The 20,816-nt window shown below is 39.1% G+C and overlaps 1 protein-coding gene across 1 annotated transcript; it reads left to right on the top strand.

Annotated features, from left to right (window-relative positions):
• The first annotated feature begins 1,200 nt into the window (after positions 1-1,200).
• Positions 1,201-18,152, top strand: pip4p1a (phosphatidylinositol-4,5-bisphosphate 4-phosphatase 1a). The gene is made up of 7 exons (XM_053487200.1): positions 1,201-1,372; positions 5,395-5,588; positions 6,871-6,977; positions 7,326-7,431; positions 14,369-14,421; positions 15,217-15,307; positions 15,422-18,152. The coding sequence occupies exons 1-7, from the start codon at positions 1,255-1,257 to the stop codon at positions 15,563-15,565; spliced, it is 813 nt and encodes a 270-aa protein (XP_053343175.1). The 5' UTR covers positions 1,201-1,254; the 3' UTR covers positions 15,566-18,152.
• Positions 18,153-20,816: the final 2,664 nt, after the last annotated feature.

Raw genomic sequence — 20,816 nt, 5'->3', positions numbered from 1 at the left:
GACCAAATCATGTAAGTTCTCATTGCACTGTAAATAATTTATAAATATTTATAACATATTTAATGCAATTTACAGAGTTTTGAATATCCAGTCCAATAAAACAAAGAGATGAGCTTGAAGGACAGTTTGCAAGTTGCTTTAATTAATGGCAAGATGGCCAAACATATATACATTAACAATTCAATAGATTTTTTAGGATAGTTCAAACTGTGAAAAAGATAATGTTGCCAGTCATGATCCTCTCTGACCAGATGATCGTGGGGCTCAGGCTGAACCTTCTGTAGGTTGCAATGACAATGCTGTGCCTTTTTCACCACAGCCCCAGTGTGGATGGGCCATGTAATATCCTCAGCAATGTGAACTGCTATTTTATTTTGTAAAGGCAATGCATGCTCTAGACTGCTTCCTTTAGTCTATAACTAGCTCCTTTAATTTCTTACATATAGAAGTAGAGGTTGATCTACAGAGGTTCCTAGATGGGTGGATGGAAAGGAGGCTTTGCATGCATCGATATCAAGCCCATGTACTGGTGGTTAATGAAAAGGAACAGTTGAGTACATGTTTGAAAGTTTTCTGGCACTTCAGGACAAAAATGTAGTAATTAAAATCGCCAAATATACTTTAAAAATGTTATCAAAGGAAAAAGATCTTTAGACACCCCAACGTGGGAATCTAATCAGCAACCACGATAACGTTCTAATGCGTTCAACACAAACGAAAAAAACATGCGCAGGTCACATGTCTGGGTTTTAACGCCTGTTTCCCAGTCCACTGTAAAATAATGGAAACCATGATTGTAGAAAAAACAAGAACAAACGCCAAAAATTGCGTTAAACCCCCGTATGCGTGTGAACCTAGCCTTAATATATTCCAGTTTCACTGTTTCTAAGCTAACGTGTAAAGTAAATCTCATTAAAATGGTGCCTGAAAGTGAGGAGGGCCGGGTGGCAGATCACATGTTACAAAGGAGGCGCATCCCATCAGCTCCTTCTGTATTATCCCTCTATGACAGTAAATTAATTACGACTTTATCTAAAAATCAAAACAAACCCATTTTAAGATGGAAAGAATTCCGATAAAGATGCGCGCACGAGCGCACCCAGTGATTTTGAGACGCGCACGCAGCAGAAAACGCGCATGCGCGTACGTTGCCACGGTAGCCGGCCTGTAACCATGTGACGAAAGCGCGTCCAGCTGCGCTCCTCGGTGGCTTGGCAGTGCGCGCGCCCTGTTTCTCCGTGCCTCGCTCTCGCCATGGCGGACGGCGAGCGCTCACCGTTACTCTCAGATCTCGGCGATGGAGCTGCCGGAAGCGGGATCGGTGGCGTTTCTCCTGGGCCAAGTCCGTTTTCGCAACCGAGCAAACCGCAGAGTGAGTACTGATAGCTAGCTTAATGGAATCCCCCTTTGAGCCCATCCCTCTAGCGGTGCTACGAGTATCTGAGGCCTGGGCTAGGTGCTGTTTAAAGAGAAGTATAGCTGTAATCGCAACCTTTTTATGCATTTTGTTCGTTTTTGTGCCGCATGGGAGTTACTTAGCGGTTGGCTGCGTAAGCAGTGCACAACGTACGGTGCATTTATTTGTAGGCATGCCGGGTACTCGTATCATTTCGGCTAATCTCTTAGGAGGCTAACTACTTCCGCATCCGGGGTGCAGCGCATAGGCGGGTGCTGGTTCACATCTATTGAATAAAACAGTTCAGTAGCGTAAAAGTTAGACTCTTAATAGTGATCTGCATCTTCTACAATCATCAGTGCGTTAAATTGTTTCAACAGGAGTTACTTAAACCATCCCGTGTTTGCACTGGAAGTGCTCGGTGTTAAGCCCTCGCCTGTTATGAGACGATTTTCTTCCGAATTTACTGCATTTAGAAAGAGTTACACATAATATTTGTCAAGATATATACACATTTACACATACAAATAGGACGCGTTTCCTTTTCAACACCAGGTCATGTTTACAAACAGTGAGGGTTAAGCGTGATGTATGTACTATATGTTTCGGGCATACAAAAATATGCTTAATTTACCAAAGTTTCTAAAATGCTGATTTTCGTCTTATTTGCTCAAGTATATGTTGATGAATGACGGTCAACAATAAATTCTTACTTTGGGTTGTGTTTGTGTTTATATCCGTCTGACAAGACGCAGCCTCTGAGTTTTTCCCACTTCGAGCACTTCCCAGGATCCGGACATTTTCTCTGTAGGGATTCTGACCACAAAGTGAAAACAACAAACATACTGTACAACCGCTTTAGTCATTCTTTCATTTTACCCAAGCAGAAGAGCTTTTTCATTTTTATGAGATCATTCGATACCACGTATATCCACGTTCAGCTCTGATGAGCGGTTATGGCTCTGGAATAAGTTACATCGACATAGTGTTCATGGTGCACATGTCCATGATTTTCTTCGTAGATGTCACCTCATGGTAAAAAATAAAGCCTTTTGACTGCCATTACATGCTGCGTTTATTCTTGTAGCATGTGTATTAGTGGCCTGTCCTCAGATATCAAACATTTTCAGTTGGTCAATGAAAAATTGTTTCTCATACACTTTAAGTTTAGCCTTTATTCTTCGCATATCCCAGCTGTGTTACTAGACCGGGGTCAGAAAACAGGGCCAGCTATTATATGGCCTGGAGCAGACTGGGTTAAGGGCCTTGCTCAAGGGCCCAACAGCAGCTTGAACCATCGACTCGAGTTACCGAACAGTAACTAGGAAACTTAACACACTGAGCCACCACTGCCCCTAAATATGGTTATGACTCACTTGCATCTTTAAGTTGTTGTTGCAACTTTGGTTCATCCGAAAGTGAAGTCGGAGTCTCTTTTCTACTCCAGTACCTCTTTGACCAAACACATTGCTCTATAGCTGTGTTTACATGCACAGTAGTAACATGAAATCGTTCTGATTAGTGAGTTCAATTTAATTGTTTACATGAACACCCATCTGATAAGATGCATGTTTACACACCCAAAGAATTTAATCAGAATGTAACTTGTTTTGAAATGATTGGATGTGCTGTGAAGCATTTAATCTGATGAAAATATAACAGCAGGAGAATAATATAAAAAACTTTTTCTCTAAATGTGTGGTTTGGTTAGGCTTACCATCTTTTCTGATAAATCCCATCTTTTGCCATGATTTGTTACAAGAATTCAGTCTCATCTATGAGTGATTGACTTGCATTTCACACATAGCGAAGCATCTAATCTGTGCCATGCCCCTTTCTTTACCAGAGACCCAGAGGATGAAAGTCTTGAGTAAAGATTGGTGTGAGACAGTTATTCTCACGGTGCTTAACGAACAGGCACAGGACAAGCATGCACAGATAGAATGTATTTTTTTCAATGACGGAGAAACGATTAAGTTCCGATTTAGGAGGTTACGTCATGAATTTTTATTCTGACTGGGCAATTTTTCCAATTAACTGTGGAATATTAGGGTCTGTGCATCACCTGAGGTGTAAATACACACAAACAGGACCATAAAAAACACAGCCCGCTAGAAACTCATTGGTCCTGTGATCATTTTATAGGTTTCTGGATGTGACATTTTTGTCCTGGCCCTGCGCTCTGACCCTGGCTTCCTAACCGGGATGTGGGGGGAAGGGGGGTGCTGTAAGGTATCTGTAACAAACAATTGAATTTTTTTTCTTTATTTCCTTTATTTGTTTTTTTTGCATATTTTTATATTACGCTACCTGCATAAATATATTTATTTTTGTAAATCTAATGCTTAATTAATGCTTACCACAAGACATTTAATGACCATGTCTAAAGACGCTGTGACATAGTACCAGTCAAAAGTTTGGATTCACGTTTCACATTCACATTTAAACGATGAAATAACATATATGGCATTGGGTTGATTAATTACCAGTCATTTGTTATTTTAAGATAGAAGGTCAGCTGTTCAGGAATAGTTCTTTGTAAGTTTTCGAATTTGTTTTGAGCCTTAGATTAGAGGTGTTATAAAGGCTTTACAGAGCACTTGTATCAGGAAATCTCAAAATCAACTGTTCAAAGGGGAGATTATTGCATATTTTGGATGCCTTCAGCATTGGTTTACAATGTAGAAAAGTAATAAAAATCAAGAAAGTCCATAGAATTAGAAGACATGTCCTAAAATATGACAAGCTAGTTAGTTAAAATAACTTTTAGAGAAAAACAGATTTTTTTACAGAAAAACCTTCAAACACACACTTCATTGGAATGGCAAGAATAAGGTGGATGAAAAGAAATAAACTATATCTACAAAAATTTTTAGTGAAATTTTAAAGTGAAATATTTCAAGATTTTTTTATTTTTTATGCTTTCATTTTTAAAAAATTATGGTCCAACATCACTCCTCTGTATCAGTCAGTGAAGCCAGCGACAGACGTGAAGCTGTGTAAGTGTGCAGGAATGATATGCACCCCTGTAAAGAATGAAAATTCAGAAAAACATCTAACCCTATAAAATGTTATGTGACCTTCACATTACAACTCCCAAATACAAGAACGAGAAAAAGAACAGGTTTCGAAACGTGAAAGAGCTGTTGAAGAGCTTAATAACTGTAAATCCAGTGACGGACATGCCTGTGAGTGGTTTTTTGACTTATGCGAAAGTTGAACATATTTGTTGTTGTATTAGACACACATTTGGTGAATCCAGCACACTGTAATACTTTGGTCCATCAAGTACTGGCTACGAGCAACTTAACAGAAAGTGCTTTTATACACCACATCTTAAAGATTTGGGGAATTTTCATAATGCATAAAGTGCTGGCTGGGTGATGTGAGCTCAAAGCAATGTTATGTATATTTTATTTGTTTATCCTTGTAGTTTACTGACAAGTTTTGTCCTGTAAATATGCTCAACTATTAAAGCTGGAATATACAGTATATATATGTATATATAATTTTTTTTTTTTTTGCTTTCAAGTCACAGACTGCACAGAGCGGAGTCATGTGACTACATACACAGTACATGAACACATGAGGGAAAAGTTTTCACCTAATTTTAAAAAGTCTAAATAATTGACCTGGGCAAGATTCTGCCAATCAGAAGTTCTGATTAATTAATTTTCCGTCCCTAACACATCCTTTTCTTCATCTAATACTTAAACAGGCACCGCAGTATCTTATTTAAAACTCTTGATTATTTAAAACATCTGATTAATAAAGTTGACTCTAGTTTTTAAGGAGTGAGTATTGACTTATTTCAATTAAGGACTTTAATTTTCTTAATTAAGTTCTGATTTGAATACAAATGAAATGTATTACTCAAACAGATATTAAATACTTAAGGTAGATTTTCATTTCCACCGGTAATTTTTTATGTTATTGTATGTTTCTTTCCCCTAATTTGATGAAATGAAGAAATACTAAGTCACATCTCTGTCTCTCAGGTTTCCCGCCATTTCCAAGCCCATCTCAGCCCTCAGTGCTCTTGGGCGAAGATCCTCCACCCTACTCACCCCTGACATCACCCGAGAGTGGCAGTGCCCCTGTGATCAGCTGCCGCGTGTGTCAGTCTCTAATCAGTGTTGAGGGAAAGATTCACCAGCATGTGGTCAAGTGCGGTGTGTGCAACGAAGCAACAGTAAGTCCATGAAACCATGAAAACAAGCTTATGTCAATGCACTAGGAAAGGTACAAGTTTCATAGTCTTTGGGACTTGTTGAAGATGGATGCCATTAGAAAATAATGTCGCATGTGCTCTTTGTGCCCAAATTTACGAGACTTTTGGACAGTTTTTTTTTTTTTAAATATCATGTCCACCTAACTGGGGGTAGAGTTGAAACCATGTCCATTAATTGCCATATTTGGCGTTCCAGATGATTCAGTCCCATTGCATTCTACACATAACGAATGTTATTGTTTTCTCATTTTTGTTGGCCAGACGTTCCATACTTTTACATTAGAAGTCTATTAAGTGTTTATGTATCTCTCATTGGATTAAAGATTTATCAATTTTTCTCAAGGTGGAGAAGATTAAATGCACACTTGCACAAGAGGTCCTACTGAGGCATTCTTTGACAAATGGCAACCGATTATTTCTTATTTTACAGCTGTGTCATGCATCGGAATGTTATTCACACGGAGTAACCTGAGCTGGAGGATGTGGCGATGTGTACATGTGTGTGCTTTTGGTTGTGTTCTTAATCTGTAATAATTATATACTTTATTCAGTGATACAATCAATTCTAATTATTGTTTGCTCATAACATGTGACGCAATGTGCAATATTATATGCAAACGTAAATAAAAGCCAGTTGTGTTTTTATTTAAAGCAACAAGGTGCTGTTTACTTTTTCCAAAACGCAGGATCGAGTGAAATAGGTTGCAGTTGGGCTTAATTTCTGAAGTCCTACTGCTATTAAGATTAAGGGTGCTTTCAGAGTTACAGTCTCGGGCACGGTTCAGAGTACACTTGCCCCCATGTGAACCAGGTTGTTTAATGCTCAGGTCCACTCGAAAAGGTGGTCTTGAGCATGTTAAGGTATACTTCGGCATGGGTTCTAAACAAGTACAGAGCCGACTGTGCCTAAACACCGAAGTGAGCCGCTGTCTCCTTTGTAATTTGGGTGTCCATGCAGCATGTGCCAATCTCATCCTCTAAACTACACAGCAATAGTTATTAAAGTAGGATGACGAGAAAGTCGTTCTTGACATTTTCTCTGAATCATCAGTATTGTTGGGCATGGTTGATGTCGGTTTGACTTCCTTATACTCATCTATTCTTTGTGTATACTGCCACCTACTGTATCCAAAAGTGTAAATATCCAAGTCTTCACAGATATGAAGCAATTTCTCTCAGACAGTCTTTAAAATACTTTTTTCCCCATTTCTTTACATTTCATTCTTCTTCTTTTGCCCCTTAGCCCATAAAGAATGCTCCTGCTGGGAAGAAATATGTGCGCTGTCCCTGTAACTGTCTGCTCATCTGCAAGGTCACGTCTCAGCGCATCGCCTGTCCACGCCCTTACTGGTAAGACAAGGACAAAAATGCCACTGGAAGTTCTTAAAAATCTGGTATTGGAGGAATGTAGAATGCATCTACTATAGATGATACTGTGTGTGAAAATCTATCAGTTTAAAAAAAAAAACATGAGCCATCCCATCATCAGAGTTACTGAGATCACAATTTTGATGCTGCTACTTGGCTGGATAAGTACATATATTAACAGGTGTACTCGTTAATATAATTCATGGCGAATACTGTACATGTCAAAAAAATGCTAAATAAGGTAAAACAGTGTCCATAAGAAAATAATGAGCGTACGTTTTATATTACTGGACAGTGTTTAATGCAGCTTTTTGTGCCTGTGTGTTGCAGTAAGAGGATCATTAACTTGGGACCTGTACACCCAGGGCCAGCCAGTCCAGACCCACAGCCTACTGGGGCCAGAGTGTCATGTGGCCACTGTAGCAACACCTTCTTGGTACTGTCCTCATTAACAGTATCATTCTCTTCAAGCAGCGCTCTGGTGACACCATTGTAACAAGCAGTATAATCATCACAGACAGTAGATTATCTATAGTACTAACATTCATTCATCTTTATTAAATATTTCATGGTGATCAGGGTCACAGTGGATCCAGGCAGGGTAAATCATATAGGGTATAAATAATACAGAAAATCATACAAAAAAAACAACAAAAAAATTAAAATAAAAAAAAATAGCCAGCATACTATATATACACAAAAATATAAACGCAACACCTTTGTTTCTGCTCCGATTTTTCATGAGATGGACTTAAAGATCTAAAATTCCAGATCCACAATATTACCATTTCTCTCAAACATTGTTCACAAATCAGTCTAAATGTGTGATAGTGAGCACTTCTGCTTTGCTGAGATAATTTCAATTCAATTCAATTTTATTTGTATAGCGCTTTTAGCAATTTTCATTGCCGCAAAGCAGCTTTACATAGTCAAAAGAATTATTTAGGTTTGTATGAAATGTGAATTTGTATGAATCAAAATGGTCAGTTTGTCCCTGGTGAGCAAGCCGAGGGCGACAGTGGCAAGGAAAAACTCCCTGAGATGGTAAGAGGAAGAAACCTTGAGAGGAACCAGACTCAACAGGGAACCCATCCTCATTTGGGTGAAACAGAAAGCAGTAAATGATCTGCATTATTACAGTGTGTAGGGTGGGAGGCAGTTCAGCTATAATAGCTGATGTTAATTGATGTTAATATGGAGTCCAGGTAGTTATTGAAGACCCAGGTAGACTTGTAAGAAGTTCCAGTCATGAACTATCGAACTGTCAAGTCCCCAGAGAAACAGTTGCCAACACCAGTCAAGGCCAGAACCATTTTCTAGGTAGAGAGAATCATTCCCAGACACCAGACGCATCCCAGAGAGACACACGGGGCATCCATGTGACGAGATCTTCAGCCAGAAGCGGGGCACCAGGATGGGTCAGACAGGTCCGGAGGGCAGAGGGAGTCTGGATCACTGGCAGCTCAGGAACGACATGTGTAGCTCGACAGAGAGGGAGAGAAAGAGTGAAAGGGGGGGACAGGAGGAGAGAGGAAAAAGAAAGAGGGGGGGAAAGAGAAGAAGAGGAGAGATGGCAGTTAGGTATGGTCACAGTCACACAATGTATAATGTGAATGTATATTAACTGTAGCGTGCAAGCAGAGACTCCGGCAGGACTAACTATGACAGCATAACTAAAAGGGAGGAGCCAGAAGGAAACACAAACATGAGGGCTTCCTGACATGTAAAGCAAACAATCACCTCACCGTCAGCAAACCTGAGTGATCAATGAGAGTGAGGAAGACAGCATCCAAACATACCAGTTTACCATAATACTCTACGTCCATGAGTCCCCCAGATCTGCTCCTTTACCTATGGCAAATCTATTTATAAAAATGCTCGGCTAAATAAATAGGTTTTTAGCCTGGACTTAAACACTGAGACTGTGTCTGAGTCCCGAACACTATTTGGAAGACTATTCCATAACTTTGGGGCTTTGTAAGAAAAAGCTCTGCCCCCAGCTGTATTTTTCATAATACGCGGTACTGACAAGCAGCCTGCATCCTTTGATCGAAGTAGGCGTGGCGGATCGTAAGACACTAGCAGTTCGCTCAGGTACTGCGGCGCGAGACCATTTAATGCTTTATATGTCAAGAGTAGTATTTTAAAATCAATGCGAAATTTCACAGGGAGCCAATGGAGTGAAGATAAGATAGGGGTGATGTGCTCATATCTTCTGGTTCTGGTGAGGACTCTCGCTGCTGCATTTTGGACTAGCTGAAGCTTATTTATGCATCTAGCTGAACAACCAGACAGTAAGGCATTACAATAGTCCAACCTAGAGGTGATAAAAGCATGAACTAGTTTTTCTGCGTCGTTTAGCGACAATAAATTTCTTATTCTGGCAATATTTCTGAGGTGAAAGAATGCTATCCTGGTAATATTATCTACATGTGCTTCAAATGAAAGGCTGGAATCAATAATCACACCAAGGTCTTTCACTGTTGCATTTGATGGAACAGAAAGGCCATCTAAAGTTACGGTATGATCTAAAATTTTACTCCTAGCTGTATGCGGTCCTATGACTAGAACTTCTGTCTTATCCGGATTTAGCAGAAGGAAGTTAGTTAGCATCCAATTTCTTATGTCCTGCACACATTGCTCAATTTTAGTAAGCTGTTTTTTCTCATCAGGTTTTGCTGAGACATATAACTGTGTATCATCAGCATAACAATGAAAACTAATACCATGCTTACGGATTATGTTGCCCAGAGGAAGCATGTAAAGGGAAAAAAGCAGTGGACCTAAAACTGAACCCTGCGGAACGCCAAACTCCACTAGAGAACATGCAGAATAATCACCATTTAAGTCTACATACTGATAACGATGGGTCAGATAGGATCTGAGCCAGGAGAGGGCTGTACCCTTAATTCCCACTACATTTTCTAATCTGTGAAGAAGAATAGCGTGATCAACAGTGTCAAAAGCTGCACTGAGGTCAAGTAATACAAGCATAGTTACACAACCCTGATCAGAGGCCAATAGAATGTCATTTACTACTTTAACGAGCGCCGTCTCTGTACTGTGATGAGGCCTAAATCCTGACTGATACAGTTCATGTATGCCATTCCTATGTATATATGAGCATAGCTGCTCCGCTACTATCTTTTCCAGGATCTTAGAGATAAAGGGGAGGTTTGATATTGGTCTGTAACTGGACAGCTGACAGGGGTCGAGGTCAGGTTTCTTAATTATTGGTTTGATAACTGCTAATTTAAAAGATTTTGGAACATATCCAATGCTGAGTGAAGAATTAATTATTCTCAACAGGGGTTCTATTATTGCTGGTACTATCTGTTTAAGAAAATGTGTCGGTACAGGATCTAATATACAGGTTGATGAATTTGAAGAAGAGATGAGTGAAATTAGTTCATTCTCTTCAAGGGGAGTAAAGTATTCTAGGTTCTGGTCTGACATGGCTAGATTAACATCTGCATCAATTACATTGTTCGGTTTCAAAACCTCAATTTTATGCCTAATATTTACAATTTTATTATTAAAAAAGTTCATGAAGTCCTCACTATTGCATGATGTTGTTGTGGAGATTTCTGCAGTGGTCTTATTTCTGGTTAATTTGGCTACAGCATTAAATAAGAATCTAGGATTATTTTTGTTATTTTCTATAAGAGTGGAGAGATATGTTGATCTAGCTACACTAAGAGCTTTTCTATAGTTCAGGATGCTCTCCTTCCATGCTATTCGAAATACTAGTAATTTAGTTTGACGCCATTTACGTTCTAATTTCCGAGCGGTCTGTTTTAAAGTGCGCGTGTGATCGTTATACCAGGGAGCAAGTTTTTTATCTCTAATAATTTTTCTTTTGACTGGAGCTACATTATCTAGGGTATAGCGAAATGTCGACTCTAAATATTCAGTCGCCTGATCGAGTTCTGTGGGGTCAGACGGTGATCTAATCGAAGTTGGGAACTCTGGGAGATTACTGATAAAACTCTGTTTGGTAGTTGATGTGAATGTACGTTTCATACGGTAGCGCGGCGCTGTGTGTACATTATTATTGTGACACACTTGAATTGAGACAAGATAGTGATCCGAGATAACTTCAGATAGTGGTATTGTGAATAAATTTCTTATACTTAATCCAAATAATATTATTAAATCTAAATCTAAAGTGTGACCTGCTTTATGAGATAATCCATCCCACCTCACAGGTGTGCCACATCAAGATGCTGATCTGACATCATGAGTAGTGCACAGGTGTACCTTATACTGCCCACAATAAAAGGCCACCCTGGAATGTGCAGTTTTTTGCTTTATTAGGGGTCTGGGGACTCAGAACCGGTCAGTATCTGGTGTGACCACCATTTGCCTCATGCAGTGCAACACATCTTCTTCGCATAGAGTTTATCAGATTGTCAATTGTGGCCTGTGGAATGTTGGTCCACTCCTCTTCAATGGCTGTGCGAAGTTGTTGGATATTAGTGGGAACTGGTATACGCTGTCGTATACGCCGGTCAAGCACATCCCAAACATGCTCAACGGGTGACATGTCCGGTGAGTATGCTGGCCATGCAAGAACTGGCACATTTTCAGCTTCCAAGAACTGTGTACAGATCCTTGCAACATGGGGCCGTGCATTATCTTGCTGAAACATGAGGTGATGTTCATGGATGTATGGCACAACAATGAGCCTCAGGATCTCATCACGGTATCTCTGTGCATTCAAAATGCCATCAATAAAATGTACCTGTGTTCTTCGTCCATAACAGATGCCTGCCCATACCATAACCCCACCACCACCATGGGCCACTCGATCCACAACATTGACATCAGCAAAGCGCTCACCCACACGACGCCACACACGCTGTCTGCCATCTGCCCTGAACAATGTAAACCGAGATTCATCCGTGAAGAGAACACCTCTCCAACGTGCCAGACGCCATCGAATGTGAGCATTTGCCCACTCAAGTCTGTTACGGCGACGAACTGGAGTCAGGTCAAGACCCCGATGAGGACGACGAGCATGCAGTTGAGCTTCCCTGAGACGGTGTCTGACAGTTTGTGCAGAAATTGTTTGGTTATGCAAACCAATTGTTTCAGCAGCTGTCTGAGTGGCTGGTCTCAGACGATCTTGGAGGTGAACCTGCTGGATGTGGAGGTCCTGGGCTGGTGTGGTTACACGTGGTCTGCGGTTGTGAGGCCGGTTGGCTGTACTGCCATATTCTCTGAAACGCCTTTGGAGACGGCTTATGGTGGAGAAATGAACAATCAATGCACGAGCAACAGATCTGGTTGACATTCCTGCTGTCAGCATGCCAATTGCACGCTCACTCAATGCTTGTGGCATCTGTGGCATTTTGCTGTGAGATAAAACTGCACATTTCAGGGTGGCCTTTTATTGTAGGCAGTATAAGGTACACCTGTGCACTACTCATGATGTCAGATCTGCATCTTGATGTGGCACACCTGTGAGGTGGGATGGATTATCTCAGCAAAGCAGAAGTGCTCACTATCACACATTTAGACTGATTTGTGAACAATGTTTGAGAGAAATGGGAATATTGTGTATCTGGAATGAATTTTGGATCAAGTCCATCTCATGAGAAATCGGAGCAGAAACAAAGGTGTTGCGTTTATATTTTTGTTGAGTATATATATATATATGTATATGTATATATGTATGTATATATGTATGTATGTATATATGTATGTATGTATATGTGTATATATATATATATATATATATATATATATATATATATACATATATATATATATATATATATATGATTTCATGACAATCAGTTCATTGAAGAATTGTGAATATATTTGTTTCACCAATTATATTACGCATATGAGTGAGTAGGTAGTCATGGTATAAAAACTATAAAGGATGTTTGAAAAAAAAAAAAACACATAAACTTGGATACATTTTAAATAATAAAAAGAAATGGGGTAGAACATTAGATATAAAGGCGCATCTGGCAAAATAACCAAACGCTGAAAAAGTTATTCTTGCTTCTGTAGTTCGAGGGTTTCACAGCTCTGGGGTAAATGCTATGGGTGTATTTTGTGCTGGATTTAAGGGCCCTAAGTCTTAAGTGCCTAGAGGAGATAATGTCTGGTTTAGGATACGTCCTCTATAATCTTGCACACTTTGACCCTGCTGTTGTAAGTGTCCTGTAGAGCAGACTACATCAGCACATCGCCACTGTCCAGGTTATGGTTTGGCTCATTCTTGTAAGTGAAATATTTAAAAATATACCTGCATAGGAGCTGGCAGTGAGGTTGTTTGGTAATCGCACTTTTGACATCTCCCAGGATATTCATCCTTTCTACTTTTATTATATGATCGACCCCGCAGTTTTGATACGTCAGGTGCACTTTTCTATGGCAGGATGGAAACTTTCTTGAAATGTGAAAAGGCTGTCGGATAATTAAAATTGAGTAGAGGGTTTTAGTGAAACCGTGACCTCATTGCACCTTTTCTCCAGTCTTGGTTTTACCAATGTGCTGCATGTCTCTCTGTTATGTTGTATATTAAAGGTAGGAAAGGGTGGGGAGTTAAATTTATGGCATCCATGCACATTCTATAGCACACAGGAATTTTCAAAACCTGATGCTGCATCAATAAAACTCCTGAGTATAATGACAGGTCTAACACTGTTCTTGAGTCTCAATTTGTAGTCCCTGCTCGATGTTATGCTATTATACTTAAAAAAAACACTAGTAGAAAAAACACATAGATGCAGCCAGACTTAAATATTATCTTTGTTATATTAGAAGACAACAGATCATAGGTGAAGTGAGATGCTGATTTTCTAGAGCAAAACAACAGTAATCATCAGCTCATCTGTTTGCAACTTTGCGTCATGTCCAGGAGAGGGATCATGGGTAAACATGGGTGATGTTGGATGAACAGTGATTGTTTGCAGGGGAGGTTTGTCCGATCACACACACGTAAATGGTTTGACGAATGGAAACTGCGAGCACACATTCTCAACATCGCAATGCAGGAGTATAAATCAGCCCAGAGATAAGCCAGCCATCTTCTCCTTTTGGAATTCAGGTTATGCTGCGTCACAGGGCATGATAAGACACTTGTAAGGAGAAAAAAAAAATGAATTGGCATCATTGGGTTTAAAATGTAGAGACACTTTTGTGTTGGCATCCCTGTTATTTAATGCTGCAGCAAGCTTCTATTGTTCCTTTTCTTAATTATCAGCAACAGTCATAAATTTATAACTATTAATTGTTTAGTTGTTTAACATCAACATCAATGTCATCCCCATAATTTTGGGGGGGTATTATACTACAGGAATGCATTCCTCTACCATCATCATGTTAATTATAGTTTTGTTTTATTAACTTTGCAGTGGACAGAGTTTACTGACAGGACACTGGCCCGATGTCCCCATTGCAGAAAAGTGTGAGTGCACATTTTCTTATTTACAAACGTCTGGATATAGCTTTAGATATTTTGATTAATCTATAATGAGCAAACCAAAGGTGGGTGGTTGCAAAGAAAAAGACTGAGATGTTATGAACGAAGATCTTTGAGAGGAGCCGGATTCAAAAGGGAATGATGGTTCAACCGTTCTCCCACACCGGCCCACTTCCTGTAGCTGCCCGCGTCAAATTCAAAACCCTGATGCTTTCCTACAAAGCTAAAAACAGCCCAGCACCCACATACCTCTCAGTTCTAATCACACCACGCACCGCATCACGTTCCTTCCGATCCGTCAGCACTGCTCGACTAGTCCTACCATTTTCTCAGAGATCAGGGAAGATGGGCATCTAGACTCTTCTGTTCTGGCACCTAGGCGGTGAAATTACCTCTAGCTCTAGATTCTGTACAGCTGAGTCTCTGACAATCTTAAGACAGACTTACGACATCTGTTTCTTCAGCACTGGTGTTTGATTGGTACTTAGTTAGTAACCCAGTATAAGGATATTTCCAAGTACGGCGTCTGCCAGATGCCTAAATGTAAAAGTAAATGTAGATCTTTTGGGTAATACCAGTTTATAAATCATTCCTTATATCAACTGGCATAGTGCTTCCTGTCCAGTCACATTAGTCCCATCATGTTCCTTGTATCTGCTCTCCAAAGGGCTCGAGCTTCCATAAAAAGCATTAGTTGTGTTTAATTCTCATGCACACCATAACTGGCTCTCTATCACCATCAGCATTTAATACTTTAACACTAAATCTCTCTTGCTGCAGATCTTCAATTGGCCAGACATACCCGAGAAGGCGGAGTCTATGGTGTTTCCTTCTTTGCCTGCTCTTCAGCATCTCGGCTGCAGGACTGATTGTGAGTGAATGCAGACATGACTGCTCTTTCCTCTCAAATTTTTTATGTTTTTCTTATTATTGTTTCTCTTCTTCCGTGATATTCCTTTGTCTCAATAACTCCTTCTCTCTGCAGGCAGGGACGTGGTCTAAGGCACAAGTGTATGGAGGGATTTATGCTGCTTGGGTGGCCATGTTGCTACTGGTCGTGGTGACTCTGGCCAGAGCGCTCTACTGGACCTGCCTACGGGTCAGCCAACCCCTGCAGAACTTCACATAAAGAAAGAAAGCGAGAAAGAAAATTAATGGAATGAAACGGAATGGTAATAGGGAGAAAAGTAGGGGACATGAATGAATGAATGAATGGTAAATAGTCTAAGAAAAGTGCTGTTAATACAGTAAGGTATGAAAACACTAACCTGTGCAAAAGAACGAACAATGAGAAAGATGGTGTGCTGAGGAAAATGGATGATGGAATTGAAGGATTAGGCTGAAAATAGCTATTTGTTTTAAGTAAATATTTATTGAGCTGAACATTGGATCCAGTGGTTTTACCGATGACTGTGCGCGAACCTACTGATACCACACTGACACCAAATTCCAGTTTTCCTGAATATTTTAATTTTGCACGTAACACATAATCATAGGAAAGACTCTGAGGCTGTGTCATGAATGGTGCTAGGAAACTAGCAGGTTGTTTGGCACAGTTGAGACTCTAGCTGACGGACACACACCCTCACACACTTCTAGTCCATGGACTGTGGTTGACAGCATAACTGGAAAATTTGCCTCAACAAAAGAGCAATGAGCAAGAGTGTCGATTAGAATTTAGTCTTGACTGATTAGTTGTGCGTTGCTTTGCAGTCGTATTAGAATAAGTGCATTTGTGAATGCTGTTAATATCGGTGCATCTGCAGTCCAAAGCATCAAGACGTCTGAGAGAAAGATTGAAAGAGAGAGAGAGACAGACAGTGACAGACCGCTGTCTGTCCTCCACAACGGGGCCCTGCTCCAACACCGCCCATCCATATCCATCTCCTCTCTCAGGCTATATGACCTCATAAATGCTTACTTGCTCCTAATCTGTGATTATACATAGGCAAAACAAATTATATGGCAAAATGAAATTAGCTAGCAGTAATCCAAAACATAAAAATCATTATATTAAAAAAATTTTGGGACTCAATAAATTCTTTAAATCAGTAATTGCAAATTCAGAGCAAAAGTCCTGCGATGCTTTTTAATTTGTATTCACATGCTTACCAGACATGGTACAAAAATTCAGTCATTAATTTTTTTTTTTCTTTGTTGCACTTTTACTTCAGATCTATGTAAATCAATTAACTGCATAGTATATTCAGTGAGCATGACTGTCATACTGCTAATAAATTACATATAAGAATTGCACACATGCACATACAGAACTTTGTCACCAACATACTAAATCCCATAAGGGGGAGCTATAGTAACAGTGATTTAGTTTTGTTTGTATTTTTTCCACATGGTACAAACCTCTACGTGCAGGGGGGAAAAACTTATTTTATGATTCTGACATATCTATACACCTGGATGAATAGTCGCACATTCCCAGATAATTCTTTTCCGAAGAGAGAATTTTGTATTTTTTTTTTTTTTTTACCTTCAGGGTGAATATTTGTTATTATTTTGACAATAACTACACCATTGCACTAAAAGGATCCAACAGTTTCTTGAAAACTCCTTTTTTTTAAATTAGTGAATTAGATCCATGTACTAATCATGTGAAGAATTATTGTAATCTAATTAACTCTCTCTGCCTGACTGGGACTACTGAGCTGAAAGGTCTGTCTCTTATGATCTGAAGGATGATGTAGAAGTCACCATTACATGAGTAATGTCATAAACTTGAATATGCTACAGCTGTGGTCTTATGAAATGTGCTAATCACATGTTTGTTTGTTTTTTTGTTTTTTTTTTGTATTTAACTTCTGTGTGTTAAAGCTCAGTTTAGGACTTTTAGGTGCCTCTTATTTATTTCAATGTAAAGATCATGTGCAGAATGTTTTGCTGTTCAGTAATATCCCCTTGGCTCAATGCACCATGAGTGCCTAAATATGGATAATTTTAAAATATTTTGTGGATGTAGGCCAAATTTTCCCTCTCTATATTTTCACTCTCAAGTTTACCAAGTAAAAGAACATGTTTAAATTGTTCTTTATGTACAGTTTTGTAAGGGGAAAACTGGGACTGACCTGATTTTAAAGATTCAGGCAGATACTAAATCCTTTGTTGCCTGGTATATGTATGAAGCCCAAAAGTACATAGCTGTGGATTTGCTCTAATTGGTGCATAGATGTCTCCTGTGAAAACATGGTAACCAAAGTTAGCATTCAGTCTCTTCAACAAATGATTGTTGAATACTTAATTAAGGGCATGTATGAAAAAAATATTAATGGTGTCCCGGACAGAGAAAGTGTTGCAAGACTTGGTTCTGGGTTTATGCTGCTAAAATGCATATTACTTTGTGATTAGTTGTGATTTTTTTTTTTTTTTTACAATGATTAAAAAATATATAATGTTAACATTGTCTTGTTTTGATATTAATAATGTCACTAAACTTTTATTTGGCTTCATGCCTCATGGCTGATCATATGAAATGTCTCAAAGTTTTATCCCTCAATCTGGGTAAAGAGGCACCTTGTGTCCTAAACTGAATGCTTTAAGGTTATAAGTACTGATACTGTTTTTATTTATGCCAGGAGCATTGAGACCAGAATGAGGCTTTTCTCTGAGTTTAGTTGCAAATGATAAGTTTGTTACAAGGCATGAAGACAATTAATGAAAACAATATATAAAAATAAGAAAACAGTAATTTTGGTCACTGTGCTTTCTTCATTTACACACACCTTCAAAATTTTGCTGTCAGATTTTAGGGATTTCAGATTTTTCAAGTAGGGTTACCCCCCCCCCCCCCCCCTTCTCCTCAGACACCTACCTATACACACTTGTCTCTTGTTTCATGCGGATGTATTTTTTTTCCTCAGACAAAGAGAGTAAGAGACATGGGAAACATACAAAAAGCTTTTAGAAACCACAAATCCCCTAGCCCAGGAGATAACGGAGAGAAAGAAGTAGGAGGGGGTAAAGGAGAAAAGTCAGCATTAATGGAAGAAAGGGAACAGATACAAAGAATGTAACTCTTAGGTGCAATGATGGACAGAAGAAGAGGTTGTGTGTGTGTGTGTTTCCGTTATAGCTTTTTTTAAGTGGTTTTCCTCAGTTGGTACGTATTAGTGTGCTTATACTCCTCCAGCACACACACATATTCTAATGAAACATCCACAAAGTCTCATGTAAGTGTAATAGGGGGTATGTCTTCGACAAAAACTCAGCATGGAAAGAGTTTGTTTTTCCCCCCACTTACCGCAAAGGATCACAGCCTGCACAAATACACCAGCACCTTCATCCTCTTCAGTACTAAAAGGATTCGGTCTTTAAGACAAGCAGCATGACCTTGCACTCGTTATTAAAACTTGTCTGTTCTCAGCATGAAGAGGAGTTAGCAGAGAGGCTTAGAAAGAGAGGGATTGACAGATCTGCTAAGGGATGAGGGATATGTGGATGAGATGGAGGGCTAAGCAGCTTTAGTATAGCCAGTGTCAAAACAATCGACTGATCTTACCGACAGTTTACTCTTGCTATAAAAATGACTCATTATTTAAGCAAACTGAAACATTGTGGATGCTGTCATGAGTGAAAATTGTTGCTACTGTTATGTTAGGCATTTCTTCACTCTAATCCATAGTGTATGTGGATGTGGGTAAGCATGTGTCACTGTATGGTCTCACCATCACTAAAAGCATGCATTCAACTCAATTAGCAGTATGCATTATTAATATCCGTCTAGAGATGTATTTGTTTTTACACTGGAATTAAAAGCCTCTGGTGTCATATATCACACTCCAGAGGGAGAGAGAGAGAGAGAGAGAGAGAGACTAGCTCACAAGTTAAAGAAGGTTACTCCAAAATTATTATTCTTGTTTTTTAATGGTGGTGTTTTATAAATCATTTTATACATTTTAGGAATTATTGTAAAAGTCTGTGATTTTTTTAAAATTCAAACATGCATTTAAAGATGGTTATGACAAAGTTTGTGTTGTTTTTTAAATGATTAATATTAGCTAGCATTTAACCATACTCTTTTTTAATTATTAAACTGTCATCATTGTAACGACCTATGACTTTACACCAGTGGTTATTACTGGGGAAAGATAAGTTGCAGAGGACCCAAACCACTTGCAACTTACAGGGAGACAAATTCACAAATACAATAATTTAGGCTACAGTGCATGTTTGAGATACTCACATTGACCGTGGGCTTGATGAACCCCCAACCCTGAAGTTGCTAACAGTGTTAACCATTGAACCACCATGCCACCTATATCTCTCTAACACACACACACACTGCAAGGCCAAAAAAAAGAGAGAAAAGAAAAGGTTTTTTATTGGGCTGCATCAAACAAATTAGGTTTCTTTGCTTGATGCAAACAAATAATTTGTCCTTTGGTTAGCATGTTTAAAGCAGAGTTAAGGAATATTTTTTTTAAATAGCTTGCCACATTGCTATTCTTATACTTGCCAGAGAACATTCTAGCACAATCACAAGTAATTAATATATATTTGCTGTAATACTGACAACTATAATAAATGTGCTGACATGAAGGCAACGATGTCATTTTGACTAATTTTTTTTTTTTAATAATTTTAATAACTGGTGACAAATTTTGGAATAGTTTATTTGAAAACAAGAAACTCAGAAATATATAGCAGCACATTGAAAAATTAGCACTTTAGCAGGGAAACAATTAAAACAACTAAAATGTATCTATTATTTCCAGCAATAAAAGCACTTTAAAATTCTTGCCTGTACCTTGTAGCCAAAAAGTGAGGATAATAAACGATGGAGGTGGTAGACCGTTCTGTAAATGTCATAATTTTCTCATATATCTTCATTTATTCCGCCTTAGAGTAGCGTCAGCTAACTAAATCTGGGCTTGAATACCAAATGGCATAAAATGAAAAGCTATTGCACTGTGTAGGGTGTAGAATCCCTTGTTTCACACACTAAGTTTCACCCTCGATCAGGGGTTCGAGAGGAATTTGGGATTTAGCCTTATGCTAGACACTAGTTAGCCTTGTGTCTTGTGTTAGCTGTGAGCAAAACAAAGCGGTAAGGTCTGTCATGAACCAGTCAGTGTGGTAGGGAAGCTCACACTCATGTTAACTAACAGTGATGAAAGATGGGAGCACAACATGGAATGTGAAGCAGCTACTAAGAAGACAAAGTGTTAAAGATGATATAACATAGACAGATGTATTTTCTGGCTGAAAATGCTACTGTGACTGGTTTTAAGTTGGGTTTTGGCAGGCTGCTGCTCTCCCCTCTTTCCAGTACTTTCTACTGAGCCTTTTAGTGCTACACCGTACCAGACCATACAAACTACTTTCATCCATGATTATTTCTTAATTTATGAGCTTATTACCCATATTTT

This window comes from Clarias gariepinus, chromosome 25, assembly GCF_024256425.1.
Source record: "Clarias gariepinus isolate MV-2021 ecotype Netherlands chromosome 25, CGAR_prim_01v2, whole genome shotgun sequence".
Classification (NCBI taxonomy): Eukaryota; Metazoa; Chordata; class Actinopteri; order Siluriformes; family Clariidae; genus Clarias; species Clarias gariepinus.
The sequence above is the reverse complement of the archived record's forward strand: the minus strand, read 5'-3'. Positions and strand labels throughout refer to the sequence as shown.

Excerpts from the sequence above, each read along its gene's own strand:
- pip4p1a (XM_053487200.1), top strand. The coding sequence starts at position 1,255 with ATGGCGGACGGCGAGCGCTCACCGTTACTCTCAGATCTCGGCGATGGA. Across the intron at positions 7,432-14,368 it reads ACTGTAGCAACACCTTCTTG|TGGACAGAGTTTACTGACAG; the intron begins GTACTGTCCTCA and ends TTAACTTTGCAG. Across the intron at positions 14,422-15,216 it reads TGTCCCCATTGCAGAAAAGT|ATCTTCAATTGGCCAGACAT; the intron begins GTGAGTGCACAT and ends CTCTTGCTGCAG.